Raw genomic sequence first — 20584 nt, 5'->3', positions numbered from 1 at the left:
ACGTTTTAAATTATTCGAATTGTTTGTACAATGAAACGACAATGTTTGAAGTGGGCGCACTTTGTTTACCGTAATACTTTCAGTGGCTATAGGGGGGTGTGAAAGTTTCAGCTGAGACTATGGATTGCACAATGGGAAGGGCCTTAACAAGCGTTTAATAGCCGCTTTCAGGAGCGATGAGAATTACAATACTTCTTCACTGAAAATCGAGGCAATTGTGTTTGTCTAATTTGTAAAGAGACGGTTGCCTTGTTTAAGGATTTCAACGTAAAGAGACACCACGAGACTAAACATGCTACAACATACGACAAGCTAACAGGGAGTGACTGCGCTGAAAAAGTGAGGCAACTCCAAGCTGCTCTGGCATCGCAACAGCGATTCTTCACGCAGGCCATTGAGTCAAAGGAAAACATCACCAAAGCCAGCTATGAAGTGGCCATGTTAATAGCTAAACATGGCAAACCTTTTACTGAAGGTGCGTTTATCAAAGACTGTGTCATGAAAATGGTGGAGAACATTTGCTCCGAGAAGAAGCAATAATTTATTAATGTTTGCCTGGCACGCAACACTGTGGCACGGAGAGTGGAGGACATATCGTCAGATATTCAGAGACAACTGGGGGACAGGGGAGTGGCTTTTGATTATTTCTCATTAGCCTGCGATGAAAGCACCGATGCATCTGACACTGCACAACTACTTATTTTTTAAAGAGGAGTTGATGTCAACATGAACGTGACAGAGGAGCTGCTTGACCTCAAAAGCCTTAAAGGGCAAACCAGAGGAACAGATTTATTCGTTTCTGTTTGTGAAGCTGTTGATGATATGAAACTACCATGGAGTAAAGTTTCTGGGATCATTACCGATGGTGCACCTGCCATGGCTGGTGAGCGAAGTAGATTGTCCACACTGATCTGCCATAAAGTCAGCGAAGAAGCAGGCAACGCTATTAAACTTCACTGTATCATTCACCAGGAGGCTCTCTGCGCCAAACATCTCAAATTTGACGATGTTATGAAACCAGTGGCAAAGTCAATCAATTCTATTCGCTCTAAAGCTCTATACCACCGACAGTTTAAGCAGTTCTTGCGTGACATCCAGGCTGAATACGGTGACGTAATATATCACAACGATGTGAGGTGGCTAAGTCGGGGGTCCGCACTGCAGCGATGTTTCTCTCTCAAAGAGGAAATTGGACATTTTTTGGGTGAGAAGGGAAAACCAATGGAAGAACTGTCCGTCCCGTATGGCTGGCAAATCTGGCTTTTTTGGTTGACATAACGAAGCATCTGAATGCGCTGAATGTTAATCTTCAAGGAAAAGATGCAGTGGTGAGCCAGCTATATGCTCACATCAAGGCCTTTGAAACCAAACTGCAACTTTTCCAAAGACACTTGTCCCAAACAGAGCCCTGCACCGCACACTTCCCAGCTTTGAAAGAGGTCATTGACAATTTCCCACAGGACAACGTTGGTGCGCAAATGAAGAGTTATGCAACAGCTATCGCATCTCTTTCTGTGGAATTTAACAAACGCTTTCGGGACTTTTCAGTTATTGAAAAGGACATGTTGCTTTTCTCTTCTCCCTTCTCCGTGGACCCTGATGATGCTCCTCCACAGCTGCAGCTGGAGCTCATTGAGCTGCAATGTGACGATAAGTGCCGCGGAAAATACCAGCAGTGTTCTCTTGTTGACTTTTACCGGCAGCCGGACAAAAGCCGGTTTCCAGAAATGCGGTCATTCGCTAAGAAAATGCTGAGCTTATTCGGCTCCACATATTTGTGTGAGCAAACATTCTCAGTCATGAACTTAAACAAGAACCGATTGAGGTCAAGGATGAGTGACTCCCACTTGAGTGACATTTTACGCATCTCAACCACTGCCCTCAAGCCAGACCTGGTCTCTTTACTGAAATCTAGATCTCAGTATCACCCTTCTCATTAGTGTCAGCAAGTTATCTGTTCCTTGATCAATCTGAAATTGAGTGTTTTGAACGGTAACATCTGTCTATTAACAGCGAAAAGCCCAAAGCACACTACTGCACTTGGACTTATGGCACTTGTTTTTATTAAACTCTTGAATAAGATTTGGTTATAACTGTTGATGTTATGTACCTGTAGATGTGACACAAACTATTGCTTTCTGAAATATCTTGTAAAAGTCAAGGGCAAAATTTACTTGTTTTAAAGTTTAATGATAACAGACCACTTTGCATTACTTATAACTCTTGTTTAAAATGTTCATAAGGCAAAGATATTTAACTCATGGAAATTTAAGGTATTCTATACAGTTTGTTCAATGTTATCTGATTGAATGAAAGGCAGAATTGTGTTTTTAGAGTTGTTCACGTCTGCCTGAGTGGCTTATATTTGGTTACATTGTCATTTGAAAAATACAGATAATTGTGACAATTAAAATTGTTTTATAAAAGTGTGTATTTTCACGTAACTTTTGTGGTGAAAAAAATGTCAGAAGGAACTATTGGCCCCCGGGCATCTTCACTTTATCGAATTTGGCCCTCTTTGCAAAAAGTTTGGCCACCCCTGTTCTAGATGAAGTGGTGGTGCTCAAACTACCGAGGACATCTCAGACTCGGTGGAATTTTCACTCGCAAGCTGTAAACACAGTATACGAGCATAAGAATGATCTCATTCAATGTTTTCAAAGAATACAGGATAGCAACGAGTTTTATCCAACCATGGAGCATGAGGCTGGGGAGTTCTTGCGACTTTTGGAGGATTGGGAGTTTCACTTTTTTTAAGTTGTTTCACACCTTGATGCCACATGTCGACATTCTGTTTAATCAACTACAGAAGATAAACATTTTCTTGGTTCTTTCGGTATAGTCATGTAGAAGGGAAGTAATAAAAGAATAAAAATAAAACATAATAAAATAATTCTCACGACGTTTCGGCCACAACGCAAGCAGCCTTCCTCATGTGAAGAATGAAACACCACCAAGCTTGGAGCATATATTTAAGCTGGGTTGGAGGGGGGAAGAAGAGCGCCTGGACAAAATAATTTGCATATCAAGATTACCTTAGAGTCGCGGCATCTCTTCAGAAAGGTGAGAGACTCGATTAGCTGAGCCTTATTATCATGGAGCTTGTTGAAGGATCTTAAAGTTTTATGGAATCCCACCCCGTAGTGGCGGTTAAATTTCGATTTAAAGCTTTTGTGACTGCAGGGATTCATCTTCTTGGTTCTTTCGGTAAAGTCACGTAGAAGGGAAGTAATAAAATAATAAAAATAAAACATAAAATAATTCTCACAACGTTTCGGCCACAACGCAAGCAGCCGTCCTCAGGTGAAGAATGAAACACCACCAAGCTTGAAGCTTAAATTTAAGCTGGGTTGGAGGGGGGAAGAAGAGCGCCTGGACAAAAGAATTTGCATGTCAAGATTACCTTAGAGTCGCGGCATCTCTTCAGAAAGGTGAGAGACTCGATTAGCTGAGCCTTCTTATCACGCAGCACTTAACAGTACAATAGAGGCCTACCCCATGATGAACGGGAGGAAACTGTGAACATAACTTTCCCTCATAATAATAGGGTTTTTCCCCTTTTTTTTCTGGCAACAAAACTGAAACCTTTTTCCAAGGATTCACGTCTGCATTAACCACAATACTTGCAGTCAAATGCAAACAAAAAACACACTATGATAATATATGCATTGTCCTTGAAACTGATTGGTCCACACCAAGGGACGGCTTTCTTTTCAGCCTCGACCCAATTGGTGCTCGACCAGAGGACGCCAAAAGGCGTACAGCTCAAAGACAATGCAATATCAAAGTAATGAGGGCTCGGGGTGAGCATCTACATCATTGGACCTCCTTTACCAATACCAAAATATAATAATAGTTTTCCCCCTTTTTTTTCTGGCAACAAAACTGAAACCTTTTTCGGGGTGAGCATCTACATCATTGTATCTACATCGCCTCGACGGACCTGGTTTTCACCTGAGGACGGCTGCTTGCGTTGTGGCCGAAACGTCGTGAGAATTGTTTTATTATGTTTTATTTTTATTATTTTATTACTTCCCTTCTACGTGACTTTACCGAAAGAACCAAGAAGATGAAGGGGAAAAACCCTATTATATTTTGGTACTGGCAAAGGAGGTCCAATGATGATAACTTTCCCTCATCTACGAGTTTCAAATATGCAGTGGCGCAATGGCTCTCCTCCAGATGATTGTGGAAATCAACCAGGATACTACCTTCTCTGAGACTCTGAAATTCCTTCGGATCCACATTATGACCCCGATGACCACTGCTGATGCTGAAAGGTCTTTTTCAACTTAAAAAATAATAAAAACACTTCTGAGAAATACCAGGTCCCAGGACTTCAACACACTTGCTATGCTTTCAATGGAAAAGAAGTTGATAAATTAAATTCCCGACTTCAACAGGCGAGTGATTGAAAAGCTTTCTTCTCAGAAGGATCAATGTGTCAAATTCTTGTGTAACGGGTTCCGGAGACACTTGTAGAGGTAACTTGTTTATTACAACCCAACACTCTCCAACAGTCCAACTCTCTAACAGTCCTGATACTCTGTTACAGCCTAGGTACACAGCCTAGGTACACAGCCTAGATACTCTACTCTGGCTACGCTCTGGAACTCGCCCTCACAAGGTCGTAGAGTCGGGAGTTCCAGAGTCCCACCATTGGCTCTCACAACATCCCAGGGTCTTCAGATGGCTGGTCGTGGGTCTTGGGTCTTGAGCTACGAATGGCCCCGATCGTCCAGGGAGCTCTCCTTTTATGCCTGGTCCAACGAGGGGTGGGGCCGTGTGCGCCACCAGACATCCCACAGAGCACACACAGCCGCCCCCCCCCCCCCCCCCCCCCCCGTTGGCGGCGCCAAAAGGCTTAAGCGCCTGGGAACCCAACGCCTGGCACCCAGAGGCTTAAGCGTCTGGACCCCCTGGGAACCCAGCGCCTGGCGCCCAGAGGCTTAAGCGTCTGGACCCGCCCGGGAACCCAGAGCCCCCAGCAGCCCCTCCCTTCTTATGTCACTACACTTGTACAAATAGGCCATTGGAGAGGAAAGGGAGCCTACTATTGTGAGTAGCCCATCTTGGGGATATTATGTGCAATAAGCAATTTTAAATTATGTAATGGCAATTTAACAGGTTGGTTTAAATAGGTTAAGCATGTAGACCAGGGGTGGGAAACGTCCGGCCCGCAGGCCGTATAAGTCCCGCAAAATCATTTGGTCTGGCCCTGCCAAAGCAACCGCAGGCGGGACTCGAAATTCAATAAATCTAGGAGCAAACCTGGAAAAGCAGTTGCGAGTAGCAACATCATAAATACCAACTAACATCACACGCCTCACCAAAGAAAAGCAGTTCCAGCCATCACATTAGGGGTGAGTTAATTAAATGTTTGACCAAATATAACAGGCAAATTTTTAAGTTAATAATTTTGTATGGCCCGCGAATGATGTTATAAATATCCAAATGGCCCTTGGCAGAAAAAAGATTACCCACCCCTGATGTAGACAAATAGCACTCATGTGGCTTTAAAACCAGACACATGTGTTACATTGCACTTAATCGGGCTTAAACCCAAAATCAAATGTGTAGGCTGTCAGTATAGGCCTGGCTTTCCATTCGACAATGTAGTCAGTGTAAAGTGATGTTACAGTTGCCACAGATAAACAGTGAGACAAACAGTGACCACACAACGAAACAAGCTCTAAGTGAAGTAAATAGTAGGCCCGTGTACATTGTATTGTCGCCAGTGAATACAGATCAAAGCTTTTTGTGTAGGTGGGTCTACAAAGGCGTGTGGCTGTGATTGTACAGTATGTGGTGTCTTGGTTGCCTTGGCTAATTTGTTTAGTCGTGTCAGCTGATCTTTAATTGTTCTCTAGGCTTTTACAGTGTTAAAGGAGTTGTGTAGTGTTGACTTGTGGGTCATGGGGACAGCATTTGAGTGCTTTGTTGTTTTGTTTCATATTTATAAATGCCTACCGTTGGTAGATAAGACGGTTATATCACTTGACTTAAAGTTTCCGTGACTGCAGAAATTCATATTCTTTGGGTCTTTCGGTAAAGTCAAGTAGGTAGGTACAAATTCATAAATACAAATATATAAAATAAACAAGAAACTACGACGTTTCGATCACAACACAAGCGATCGTCTTCAGGAGGAAAGAGGGCGAAAGCTGCTGAATGCAGACTTTTATAGGGTGTAGTCCTAGCGTCATAAACGTAGTGGGTGGGGCTAGTGATGCTAATTAGCATGTTCGTGTAAGATCGCAGAGCCACCGCTCAAAAAGCAAGCACTGTCCAAACCCAGCCATATATTTATTCGTAGCTCCAGTGAAAGATGTATTTTAGTCATTTCTGGTTTAAATTGAGATCCCTTCCCTTTATAACTCACTTATCTTCCGCCATTTCCAAGTCAAGGGTCGTATATACTGACCCAGTAGCATATATATCTTGAAAACTAGAGCCAATCAACAATTTCAAGCATCATTTACATTCTCAGTGACCCAGAGTTAGTCAAGTTGGACTACATTTATTTCAGAAGAATTATGGCTGTATACCAGTGTAATACAACTTTTAATGCCAATCCCTGTGTTTAGTGTACACGCTGTCCAACTTTGGAATCGACAGGAGTGAAGTTGGACTTAGGAACAAATCGACTTACAAGCCTCTGAAACCGAACGCGTTCGTAAGTGGAGTCACTTTACTTCCAAGTACAGCAATCCCTCGCCAACCGCGGGTGGTTAGGTTAATGAAAACGCCTCGCGGTCGGTAAATACGTGCTTGGTGAAGTTACAGAGCGCCTACTGGACTTAGGGGGGTTAGGGGAACCACAGCGATGGGTCCGACTCGTCGTATCTTGACGAACGCGCTGTGTTCCTTAACTAAACACAAAGTAAAATACGACGCATTGCACAAAAACATCACGAAACATAAATAAACATTACGTTAGATTTACATAGGGGCCGTCCATAAATGATATCACGCGATTTTGGACGATTTTTGACCCCCCCCCCCCCTCGTCACACGGTGTCACAAAGTCAGACCCCCCTCATATATGACGTCACAAAGCTCTGCCACCCCCTCCCCCCAAAAATAAAGCATGCTTCAAATCGCTTTAAACTATTGTCATTGTAGTGCGTATTTAATGTGGCGCTGCACTCTGATGTTGTAGAAAACATTTATTAACAAGTCTATTTAATTAAGTAGAACGTGTTGTCTATATTTATTTAAAGTTTCACATTTTGATGTGACGTCACATTTTGATGTGACGTCACATTTCTCAAAGCCCCTCGCGACACATCGTCACAAATATCTGACCCCCTCCAGGTGTGACGTCATTTATGGACGGCCCCATACCTTTAATAATTACGATGATGACGATGGTGGGGGGGTAGGTCTGGTTAGAAGCAGGAGGGGGGCTAAGATCCCCCTCTTCTTCCTCCTCCGGTAATAACTGAGGCAACCAACTCTCATGTCACTCTACTAGCTACCATGTTTGCGAGTCCACGATCAAGGGGCAAAATTAATGTGTACCGGACAGTACTGTACAGGACAACACTGTAAGCACTCTACACCAATGTCTAGCTCTGCATAACACTTTAGAGTCCTGTACAGCACGAGTTGCCCGTCTGTATTGTTGTAATGTACAACTGTACAGCACTGTACTGTACAGTATCGTGCGGTGCTGTAAGTACTGTAGGTATTCACAGTACTGTACAGTGCAACAAAACAAGCAGCTGATCGGCTAAGCAGGGCCACGGCCCCCCACAAAATTTGTAACGTCACGCTTTGGTGGCAATGACATCATAACGTCATGTGATTTCCTTAGCACACCCGTGCTTACCCACGTGGAAGCTCACATTTCCAGACCGCGGTTGTGTGGACTGGTGGCAAACCCCTGCAATAATTACTTCGTGAGGCGTGAGGAGTGAATCAGACCAATGGCAGAGGTGCAAAAGAACAGAGAGGGAGGGATTTGTGTGGTAGTTACGGACCCCAGAGGGGGTTTGCCTTGCGGAAACGAGCGGGAGTCCCGCGCGATGGCGCGGACTGCTTAGCAGAAGCGTAAATGTTTTATTTCACGACTCGGTTCGCGTGTATCACTCGGTTGGTAAACGTCCAGAAATACAGCCGCATAATACTAAAATCTCGTGGTTGGTAAACGGGTGTATAGAAGTACATCCGCGTAGTACTCAAATCTCGCGGTTTGTTAAACGGGTGTACAGAAATATATCTGCGTAAATAGTCAAATCTCACGCTTTGGTAAAATTAACGGTCGGCAAGGCATTACTGTATTGCAACCTCTCCCCTTCGTTTGCGTACATTAAACAATGCCTTTGTTTAAATATTGTGACGATTATTTTTCAGTAAATCCTTTTTGTATTCCATTAAACCCTTTCCCATTTGGGCGACGTACATGTACGTCATCAGTTTTGATTCCGGTTCCATTCCGATAACATACACGTACGTACGTCATCGAAACAGAACCAGAAGAAAAAAAAACTTTTATCAGTACCATGGCTGCCCCCATATTTTTTGAGCCAGCTACCGTAGAGTGACGCCAATCGTGCCTCTACGGTTCTCTGCGGTAACGTCGTCTTTATAGGCACAATGGCGCTGCTGCTACTACTACCACTACGCCTCTCTCTACAATAAAATTAATGACTGAGAACCGCTTGCGCCACTCTGAGTCTATGGGTAACAGTGCTGAGTATGGGCAGTGTTGAGTCTATGGGTAGTGTTGAGTCTATGGGTGGCAGTGCTGAGTGAGTATTGGTCAACCCAGCCGCTCCTCTGCGTGGCCGGCCATGTGCACATAGAGGTCCAACGAGCGCACGAAGTTCTTCCCGCACACGGAGCAGCAAAGCGGGTTGTGGCCGGCGTCCAGCGCGATGTGGCGCCTCGCGTCCGACGGCCACGCGAACCGCTTGCCGCACACGGGGCACAGGTGCGGCCTCTCGCCCGTGTGCGAGCGCGCGTGGCTCCTCAGCTTCGATGGCTTCTCGAAGCCCTTGCCACACACGGCACACATGTGTGGCCTCTCGCCCGTGTGCGAGCGCGCGTGGGTCACGAGGGCCGACCGCAGCGTGAACGCCTCTGGACACCAGAGGCACTTGTACGGTCTGCTCCGACGAAACTTTTTGCTGCCACCGCCGGCCGCGAACTCCTTACCGGGCCCCGGGCGGCCGAGCGCTTGTGGACATGGCTCCGTGTCACCCCCACATCCCCCTGTGTCCCCTGCTTCTTCCATTCCGCAGAAGTGGGTCCTGGGCTGAATTGGCCGAAAGCTCATCTGGCTCTGGGAAGCAAACGTTTTAGTCCGCAGCTTCTGCTGTTGCTGCTGTTTCTTCCTGCTGCTGCTATCTGCGATCGGTCGTCTTCCCGGGTCGTTGTCCAGCGCTACTTCTGTGCAGGTAGGGGGGGACAAAAAAAAAACGGAAGGAATCATTCAACTTGCTCTGAAAACTTCTCGCAACGTTCACAATCACTGATGAATTCCCATCAAGTCACATCAACCTTTGCGTAATGTACGTATAATAATAATTTACACTTATAAAGTGCGTGTCACCCAGAGGTCGCAAGGAGCTCCACAGAGCTAAAAGCAAGTAAGTGAATAAGTTAACGCAATTCTAATACCTCATATAAGCACACAGGCTCATGATTTAACCACGTATAAAAATACCTCCAACCCCCATGTTCCCAAAACACATAACAAAATTAACGAGGAAAGGCCTTCAAGAAAAAAAATATCGGTCGAGGAGTGAATTCCACAGCTTGGGGGCCACACGGGAAAAGGGCACATCGTCACTCATTGATTGGCGGCACGACCTCGGCACACACAGTAGTAGCCCACACTCGGACAACTGAAGAACTCGCATTGGGACATACAGGTGGAGGAGTGTTGTATATGTCGGGTCTTGAAAAAATTTTTAAAAGTATTTTTAATGAAAACATATAATTGTATACAAATGCATGTTAATATGTAATTATGTACATAATTTATGTTGTGGAGGTGTAGTTGTATTCAGTTATGCGAGTGTATGTAATTATGCTAATTCATGCAATTATGATAATTAGGCTCTGCCTCGTTGTCTGGGGTCGTATTATCAATCTGGATAATAGAATGAGTTGTATGGAGTTATGCAAGTGTGATGTAAGCATGCTGAATAAGCTCAGCTTCGTTGTCTCGGGTTGTATTATCAATCGGGATAATACAATGATTCTCGCTTTAGCTTTTACTGATTATGTTTTAGTGTGTTTATGTCAGGTCTCCAAATTCAAATCTCACCACAGGATTCAGTTCTCAAAAGTAAGATTATTATGCATGGACTTAGGAAGGCACCACTCAGACACTTCTGTGTTAAGCAATTTTAATTTCTAACCAAAAACATAACACTAAGATGCGAACTCTTATGCTTGGAATTGTCACAGTACTCCTGGAGATGTTCTCCTCATTGATCCATACATTTAACCCTCAATGATTACGTTTGTTAAACTGGGTAACAGAACAATCCATTAATTCCTTGGAGTAACGCGAGCATATAAGGCGATAGGAAAAAGTCCTTAAAAATGAATGTGACGATATTCATACGAACGGCAATAAAGAAACATGTCGGGAAAGCAAAAATAGACCTCAATGAATTCATTGGTAAGATTATGCAATTAACTAAATGTGTGCCTGCTTCAGCAAATGCTTATCAATTGGCTAAGGCTTCAATAAATTTGCGGGCAAGATGCTGTGATCAAAATAAAGGTTTTAACATAAGTCTCCCTGTGAGTGTGTAGATTCGTAACGTAGGTTTCTAAACGTTTAGTTTCATCAATGAATTCATTGGTACAGTTATGCAATTTTAAAAAAATTACTAAAATACTTCTAAACGACCATATCCACGTAACTCAATGGGCAGCAATGTTCTTCATGATCAGCAAATAGTTGACACACTCGTATTATTAGTCTTCTTATTATTAGTCCCGATATGTGCGTTATGTGTCTTGGTGGTTTTGTCTCCTTGTTCAACTCTTTGCGTTAAGCAGACGCCGAGGTTGGGCGTTCTTGGACCAATTTTTTTTTGTTTGTACCCTGCAGAGCGATGAGTGTGTGAGGGTGAGTGGGGGAGGGTCATACACACGGCTTCCTCGCTCTGTCTCGCTCGACGGCAGCAGCAGGCTCTTTTTACTGCTGGATGAGCTGAGTCCGCACGACGCTTGTCTTTGAAGGTGCTCGATCGCACTCGTTGCTCGTCCGCTGGCAGTACTCAACTTTGCGTTGACTTCGTAGACTCGTGGCTTCTGCTGATGCAGCTCGTTGATGATGTGTCAGTCACGGGGGCAGGTTCCCGGAGCCTGCCGATCGCAGCACTCTATTGTGTGTGTCGTGTCTCTGTTTTTATGTGAAATTCTCTCCCCTCGGCTCGCCTTCTCACAAAGGACCGGAACTTCCTTTGATTTCGTTCTTTGCTGTGGGGGAAGTTGTACGTGTTTATGTTCTGATGTATTAAGCAATCTGTTAAGTCTCACCCTGGCCTGGTTGCTGCCCCTCTCCTCGAGCCACCTTTTCATCTGTGGAAAACAGATGCTCCAAATTGCCCTTAGGTGTTTCCTATTTTTCAACTTTTGTAATAATTACTCTGGAGGGAGGGGTTCCTTTTCCCCGGTTGGATTCTTCCCCCCCCCCCTCCTTCCCTCGTGGCTGTGTTACATTATCTTGCCTCTCACGAAGTCTGTCTTTGTGATTGTATTGCTATCATGTGCTTCTGGAAGACAAAGGCGGTTGGGAGGCTTTCTCTATAGAATACATTTTATCTTGGTCATGTGTGATTGACCTATTTCGCCTTCTATCTCTTCTGGATGACCCTCGGTCTACTACTTCATAATTATTATTTGGTTTATGTTTCCCAAGATTTGTGATTTATCATCGTTATTACCCCATATGTTCCTATGGATGTATTAACCTTTGTTCCCCGTCTGTATCCAGGGATCCGTGCTGTTATACTCGAGTTATATTTTGATGTCCTGAGGTTAGAGATATAACTAAGTTTTCACTTAAGCTTTCTTGACTGCTGGAATCCATACTCTTTGATTCTTTTGGTAAAGTCACGTAGATAGGAAGATACAATAAGAAACAATATGTGAGGTGAATTGAGAGTAAAATAAGGCAATTGATAATTCAAGGCCACCCATGTGACTGCAGTCTGGTTTTTAATCTGGGTGTGTTGGCAGACTATGTCGACTTATTCTTGTCGCTAAGTTTCAAACTATTACCGTTGTTTTAAGAGAAATAAAAAAAACTATAGTATTTTAAAAAATTGCCTGTTGTCCTCGTGGCGCCTGCGGTCAATACGCTTTTGAGGTGGCCTTTGAAGCCGTGCAGGGATTTTCCCCAGAATCTCATTCGTAACCCCCCTCCCTCTCTCTTTTTTTTCGGGTTTTTTAAATTACTTTTTATGGCTACTTCCTTGTCTAGTCCTGAGTGTGAAAGGCAGCTGCTGTGTGAGGGGAGGGGGTTCGCATCACCCCCTTTTGCCCCAAGCGACACCGCGATTGATTATTCTTAATATCAATTTTGGGAAAAGGCCTATATATACAACAGGTCACGGATGTCAGAGGGAGGCATTATTTAGGGCCTTGTATGTGAGAAGGATCTTCAACTCCACTCGGAACCTGACTGGTAACCAATGTATAGACTCAAATACAGGGATAAATATGCTCAGCAACCGGTGTTCCAGTGTGAACTCTGGCAGCTACATTCTGCATGTGCTGGAGGTGGTTTAACAGATTTAGAGGGATGGTAGCTAATAATGTGATGCAAACATCGATGTGTGAAAAGAGAAATGCGTGAACCAGCTTCTTAAGGTCCATAAACGAAGTCCGATAACGAGAGAATGGGGTGCAATATGGCTTTAATTCTCAGGTCAAAGGCATCCTTAATGACCTTGTTAATGTGCGCTTTTAAGGTTAGTGGGGGGTCAAGGACAACACCAACGTTGCAAACAGACTGAGCAGCACCAACATTGTGGTCATTAATTAACACACTGACCGAGCCAGCCTTAGAAAATTGATGATGGGACACAACAAACAGTACCTCGGACTTATCAACTTTTAACTGAAGAAAGTTAGACTGCATTAATGGTCACAAGAGCAAATAACACGCAAGATGCTGCTGCATGGAGGGAGGATTCAACATTAATGTAAATTTGAGTGTCATCAGCGTGATAATGAAAACAAAGTCCAAGTTGGCATATGATATGGCCAAGTGGGGCCAAATATATCCAGAACAAACGTGGGCCAAGGAATAAACCCTGGGGAACACCACAAGGAACTGAACATGTGTCTGAATTTATCCCCCCCAGGCTGACAAACTGTTTATGCTCAAATAGGTCGGAAGTAAACCAGTGCAAAACAGTGCCAGAAACCTCCGTATAGCCTTCCAAAAGCTCGAGCAAAATGGAATGATCAATGGTGTCAAAGGCAGCACTCAGGTCCAAAAGGACAAGAATGCTAGGAATGCCTGCATCAGCAGCAACCAGCCAGTCATTGACAACCCTAACCAGAGCCGTTTCCATGCTGTGGCCAGACCTAAAACCAGACTGAAAAGGGTCGAAAATATAATTTACGAGCAAATTATGTTTAAGCTGTAAGCCTACTGAATGCTCAATGATATACGAGAGATGTCAGGTTGGAAATTGGACTATAATTACTGAGGATTTCTGAATCGAGGCCAGCCTTCTTAAGCCACAGCAGACTGGTCATGAGTGAAGAAAGCCGATGCAATATAACACAGCACCACCGCATTAACAAGCTAGGCCACAACCAAGGCGAGCTGGACACAAGCTGGTGGTTGGCCACCCACCCCCTCATGTGCCACATTGCCGGCCTTCATAGATGCTCGCTAACAGCACTTGCCCCAACAGTCTGTTACATAAAAGGTTTTTTTCGGGTTAGATCACGTAAATATGAATGTGTCGTTAAACTCGCCACCACCACCTGGCATTGCCAATCAAAATGTGTTTAATTCTAGATTTGAAGCTTTCGTGACTGCAAGGATTCACTCTTAGGTTTTTTCGGTAAAGTCACGTGGGTAAATAATAATAATAATACAATAAAATAATAATAAATTAAAATAACTAAATTAAATCACGTTTCGGAGGCAACACAAGTCTCCGTCTTCAGGTGGGACCGTCACAGCCAAATTGACTGTATCAAGTGAAAGGAAATCCAAGAGACAAGATCTTATATACTAGTTTCGGGGAGGGGGAGGAGCTTATCTAAATGTGGCAGTCATGGACTGCGGTGTTGGCTTCCAAAACCAAAAAATAGCAGCACTGTTAAACGCTGGGGATGTCAACTCGGTAAAATAGACTAGTACCTGTCAAATAAGATGGTACAAATATGCGTAGTTAAATCTTTTTTACATGGTTAATAACATATTTCCAATGATTGCTCAATGTGTACCCATCATCACGGTTGAAGTTATGTCTATGTTTGTATATCTGGATGGCTTCATGCACAAACCTTTGATGGTAGCTAGGTTTGCAGAGCACCTTGGTCTCGGAAAAGACAATATCATGAGCGCTCACAGCGTTGCAACAATGATCAGCAACGGCAGAAGAATCAGTTTTGCCGTGTTTCAGATATGACTTGTGCTCACGGACCCGATCAGAGACATGACGTTTCGTTTCCCCAATGTAACAATCACCACAGATGCAAGTCAGTTTATAGACTCCAGGGTATTGCAAGTCTGGAATGGCATCTTTCACAGATGGGATTAGATCACGGATTTTATGTACTGTACTGAATCGGACCTGGATCTTATGTTTGTTTAGAATTTTGGAGATCTTTTTGGTCACACCTGCTATGTATGGTAAGGTGATGGTTTTGATCGGAGAATGGGTTTGTCACGTAAACAAAAGGTGCCATATAGTTACTAGTTAAGCACTAACAGGTTGTGTGTTGGAGAATAAACCCACAACATTTGCAACTCGAGTAATGTGACGTTTTACCGGTAATTACAACCAGCCTTATCAGGTGACAGCCAGTTTTGTGAACAAATCTTCCTCCTGTTTCGGCCTTAAATAGAGGGCTGGGTGAATGATATGTCCTCACTTGTGAGCCAATCAGGTGGGAAGACCAAAGGCTGGATTGTGGTGGTGAATGTATATTTATATAAATTGCAATGGACCTCTTGTTATTGGTTGTGATAATCACAGCTAATCAACAAACATAATGTATGTACGTCATATATGTGTACCATATATGTGCGTTCAGCATGTGTATTATGTATTTGCATTATGCATGTGCATTCCGCATGCTCATTATGAATGTTAATTATGCACATATATTACACACACATTCTGCCGTTGTTTTTGTCTGTACGGGAGATATTTGTCTTTGTCCTAGTAAGTCTCTGCGTGTACCTTCCCGGCTCCTCACCGTTATCATCTTCCAAGACCACTTCGATCTCCGCCAATCCCGACGACGCCACCACAGTGGAACCGCGGTTGGTTGCGGGGCTCCAGAGAACTCCTCCGTCAGGATAAAGATTCACCTCGCACAGCATGCCAAAGTCATTCAGTTGGGGCTGCATTTTCGCCTTTTTAATCTGTGATTGTTTGCAATTGATATTAAAGTCTTTGTGTATTATGATCGTGTCCTCTCTACTAGCCTGCAGGTCCTCCATTTTAATCTGCTGTTGTTTGTAGTCAATAGTGACATCTTCTTCTTTAATGATGGGATCTTCTCTGCAAGCCTGCAAATCCTCCGTTTTAATCTGATGTTTTTTGCAATCAATATTAAGATCTTCCTCCTCTTGAATGATCTGATCTTCTCTGCAAGGCAGTAGGACCTCCGTTTTAATTTGACATCTTTTGCAATCGATATTAAGATCTTCCTCTTTAATGATCAGATCTTCTCTGCCAGCCTGTAAGTCCACTATTATAATTTTTATTGTTTTTTCAGTAGTCCCATCATCCTCTTCCTTCATATCAATCTTGGCTCTCTGACCTGGGAAATAAAACACTGCCATTGAGCAACGTGTGAATGATAAAACATTAATCAGGCATGGACCAACACGGTGGCTAGGAGATATTAACTACCTTGCCCGGTATGATGGAGGTTGTGGTTCGACTCCAACCCTGTGCTGGTTGCGTGAATTTTCTATGGGTCCTCCAGTTTTTGCCTCCACATTTAGAATCGACGTCACGTGTTTAGATTTTGTTTTTAAATGTTTGTGTTAGACCGTGTGAATATAAATGTGTCGTTAAACCTGCCATCACCCGACAGCCAATTAATAAGGGGTTGTCAAGTAAACAAAACGTGACAATTATCTACTAGTTCATCCCACCGGTGTGTTGGGGAGTGAACCCACATTTATAATTATGGAAAAAATATGGAAAATATTGGTCGCAAAAGCCTACATGTATTTAGATTATTTAGCTGCTATAAATTTGCACGTGATAATCCCCTTCGTTGAGCTATCATTTGAGGCCAACACCGGTGATAGTGATTATCTGAACCAGTCCTGTGCTTCCCCTATGTCAACTCAGCCTCAAATGAGTTACCTGGTGCAGTGGTGTGTAGTGAACATCGCCACTGGGGGGAAACAAAGGCGGCCGGGGCGTGGTGCTGGCCACCCACCCCCTTGTGTCCCACAGTCCCGGCCTTCATAGATGCTGCTACTCGTGACTAAAAGCACTTGCCCCCAACAGTCATTTATAGGATACACGGGGGATCTTCGTCTTTGGTGGAGGTGGTGGATGAGGTGGTGGTAATGGTGGCGGTGGTGGTGGAGATGGTGGTGGAGGTATTGGGGGTGGTGGTGGTAGTGGAGGTGGTTGTGGTGGAGGAGGTGGTAATGGTGGCGGTGATGGTGGTGGAGGTATTGGGGGTGGTGGTGGTAGTGGAGGTGGTTGTGGTGGAGGTGGTAATGGTGGTAGTGGTGGTTGCTGGTTACCCACTCTCTCCAGTGCCACAGTGCCGGTCTTCATAGGCACTGCTACTCGCTACTAACAACACTTGCCCCCAATGGTCTGACTGTTCAGGTTATAGGGGTGATCTTTGTTGTTGTGTCTTGTACAGAGAGTAGTATCTGTGTGATGAGCCTATGGGCCTCTGGACGAGTTCATTGGCCTCTCTGATGAGTCTTTGCGGTCAGTCTATGGCTCTGTGTGATGAGTCTATGGCCCATTTGTGTGATGAGTCTACGGGTCTCTGTATGGTGAGTTTACGGCTCACCCCCTCCAAGTGCTGTTTCCCATCCTGGGTGTTCTTCGACTTCCTGCTTGCTCACCGACCTTCTAGACATCCTCACTCCTCGCCTGTCAACACACAGAAGGCTCCTTCATGGTCACGGAGAATACAAAAATACAAGCCCCTACTTGATTACGTGGCCCAACTTACTGACGAGGTTTAACAATGACTTGAGCGCCACGGTGGCTAGGAGATGTTAACCTCGCCTGGTAGGCAGGAGTTCGTGGGTTCTATCCCAACCCTGACGCCTGCTGTATAGTATCACGGTGGCTAGGGGGATGTAAACTACCTGGCCTGGTATGCAGGAGCCACTGGGGAGCTTATGCAACGTTGAAATCATCTAGATTGACAAACTAATTTCTTTAGAACAGCTTGTTGTTGTGTTTAGTTGGTAGTCCTTTCTCCCCACACCTCCGATTATCGTGGTTGGCTACGTACGGTGGTGCGAAAGAAGTTCAACATACATACTCTACACACTACACTGCCATTCACTCCACTACTATACTATACACTACACCACTGTACAACATTGAGAACTAATTCCTTGAGAACTGCTTCTTGTTGATTATCTCGGTTGACTGCGTACGGTGCGAAAGAAGTTTAACAAACAAAAATCCCTCATATCGCCTGAACAGACTGAAGGAGCATGTGCTGTTCAACATATAAACAGACAACATTCATACATACAACATACACCAAACATGCAACGTACATATAACGTCCACACATACAACATAAACACAACATACATACACCATACATACATCATGCATACAACATACATAAAACACATGTACAACGTCCAACACAATATACACCATACATACAATATACATACACCATACATACACGAACCATACACAAACATGCAAACCACATACAACATACACTACCGTATTTTCTCGCATATAACCCACGGGGTATACCACTTTTTAAAAACAAGACCCTGCGGGGTATATGGAGGTGCGGGCTATCCCAAATTTTTTTACACGTGTGACGTCATAACTCGTTACATTTTTTCATGTTAGGCCTATCCACTATGCAACACTTACCTTTGACTAAAGCACTGCTGAATAAACCACTAACACTGCACATGTTATCACGTTTTAAATAATTGGAAATGTTTGTACAATGTTTACATTTGCCCGTAAACTAAACATATGGCGGTCAAACCCTAGATATGAATATAGCAGTAACCAAACGTAATGGCCTGTAAACAGCATAGAAAGTCTAATAATGACAAGACGGTACATTCAAACAAACTTTATCTTATTATAAATGATGCGGCGGCAGCCTGTTTGCTAAAAACTGTCCAAGTTACATATAAACATTAAAAAATAGCTAACATTAAAATTCAATGTTAATTTCAATATCCGCATCACTTCTGCTCAGTAGCAGACTCACTACCATTATCATGTTGTGCCCTCACCCACTTGACCAAGTTGTCTTCCAACTGTGGCCACTTTGCTTTCGGTCCTCGTCTTGCACGTTTTCGTGGATGCATTGCTTTCAGTTCAGCAATACTTTTCCTCCATTCACGAACAGACTTTTCGTCGACAGAAAACGCCTTTCCCGCAGCTCTGTTGCCTTCGTCTTCCGCAAATTTACAAACTTGAAGCTTGAAGGCAGCGGTGTACGACTTACGCTTTGGTGGCATTGTCGTAACTGTTATTTAAGTAATTAGAATTAACTACGGTATAGCGACTTTTAATTTTCTTGAAATACGCACGAAACAACAGCAAAAAAATGACACTCTGAAACGATGTTTGAAGTGGGCGCACTTTGTTTTAATACGTTCAGCGGCTGTAGGGGGTTGCGAAAGTTTCAGCTGAGGCTATGGATGGCACAATGGGAAGGGGCCTTAACAAGCGTCGAACAGACGTGGAATCATAATTGCAGAGTCCCTGAGGCCGCTGCTATTGTCTGAGCCCTATAGAGTCGCGACCACGAGCTTTGTTTCACACTTCCAGTGGCTTTGTTGCCAGGAGGCAATGGCGCAGTGCGCAATCTCCCAGTTCTAAAACTATACAAGGGTCACGAGCTGTCATATGATGAGGTCGAATGCTGGTAAGCCTCACAGTACGCTTACTTATCTACCAGTTATGTTACTAATTTATTGGATATTTACTTTTGTTACTTATTTACAGTTGTTTTTGTTCACTCGGTTCCGGTTAGTTTGTTTTCTTTGTACACGTTATGATTTTAATGTTAACAATTGATAGTGGAATGTATCACAAACGTATACTTTGTATTAATATGATGGGATTAAGCTGCGGTGACGACGCTAACGATATGAATGCATGCGGGGTATATGGAGGTGCGGGCTATTTGAAATGTTTTAAACAAAACGCGATTCTTGCGGGTTATGTGCGGGGAAATACAACACACGCATCACGACCAGTAGCAGCTTCGCATGGCTCCTCCGTGCAGGAGACGGAGCCGATGATGATGGTGGTGGTGATAATGTGCAGGCGAACGAAGCGGGGAGACTGATCCACCAATGTTAGTGAAGTATAAATAAATAATAAAGGACGGAACTCCAACGGACGACTAAATCCAGGTCAAAACGCGGCACTGAGGCTATGGAGGAAGAAGCCGCTGTCGCCAGCGGGCGGTTGTCGTCTTCCGTCTGGCCAGAGAGCCGAGCAGTGCCGGATGAAGCTCGCGGGGGGGGGGGGGCTGTAGGACATGTTATAAAGGGGCACTAAATTATAAAAAAAAAAATCACGTAAATATGAAAACTCATACATGTTTTTACTTGTATAGTAAAGTAATTGTATTTTTTTCATTTTCTATGGGGGGGCGTCCATAAATGACTTCACGCACCTGGGGGGGGGGTCAGACATTTGTGATGATGTGCGACGAGGGGGGGTTTGAGAAACATCACATCAAAATGCGCAACTTTAAATAAATATAGACAACACGTTCTACTTAATTAAATAGACTTGTTAATGTTTTCTCCTACATCAGAGTGCAGCGCCACATTAAATACGCACTACAATGACAATAGTTTAAAGCGATTTGAAGCATTTTTGGGGGGGGGGGGGCAGAGCTTTGTGACGTCATATTTGAGGGGGGTCTGACTTTTTGTGACGCCGTGTGACTAGGGGGGGGAAATCGTCCAAAATCGCGTGACGTCATTTATGAACGGCCCCATACAATCCGATACGACAAATCGCTAACAATAAACACCCAGTCGTTCTTAATAGTTGAAGGCAGTATAGTACTATAGCAATAGAGCAAGTGCAGAATCACTGATACCGGGATAGCTTGAAAGCATTTAGCGCGGGGCACTTGAAAGTGAGGGGTCCGTAGCATATGTAGCTACTTTTGCTACTGGGATGATCCA

The 20584-nt window shown here is 44.0% G+C and overlaps 1 protein-coding gene across 7 annotated transcripts; it reads right to left on the bottom strand.

Annotated features, from left to right (window-relative positions):
• Nucleotides 1-5012: 5012 nt before the first annotated feature.
• On the bottom strand, nt 5013-19860 carry LOC133360839 (zinc finger protein with KRAB and SCAN domains 1-like). Of its 7 annotated transcripts, none has more exons than XR_009757309.1 (4): nt 18669-19860; nt 17221-17303; nt 11117-16005; nt 5013-9393 (listed from the first exon to the last, which is right to left on the bottom strand). XR_009757309.1 is itself a non-coding variant. In XM_061579731.1 (4 exons), exons 2-4 carry the CDS (start codon nt 17288-17290, stop codon nt 8768-8770), a joined length of 1284 nt encoding a protein of 427 aa, XP_061435715.1. In that variant the 5' UTR covers nt 17291-17303; nt 18665-19860; the 3' UTR covers nt 5013-8767. The 7 variants fall into 7 exon arrangements, 6 of the variants coding, with proteins under 6 accessions (XP_061435715.1, XP_061435716.1, XP_061435713.1 ...); XM_061579731.1 differs by having other exon boundaries at nt 5013-9396; nt 15421-16005; nt 18665-19860; XM_061579732.1 differs by having other exon boundaries at nt 5013-9396; nt 15421-15990; nt 18665-19860.
• Between the last annotated feature and the right edge of the window lie 724 nt (nt 19861-20584).

Source organism: Lethenteron reissneri, chromosome 69 (assembly GCF_015708825.2).
Source record: "Lethenteron reissneri isolate LAM-NWPU_2019-01 chromosome 69, ASM1570882v1, whole genome shotgun sequence".
Classification (NCBI taxonomy): domain Eukaryota; kingdom Metazoa; phylum Chordata; class Hyperoartia; order Petromyzontiformes; family Petromyzontidae; genus Lethenteron; species Lethenteron reissneri.
This window is presented reverse-complemented; position numbering and strand designations above follow the sequence as displayed.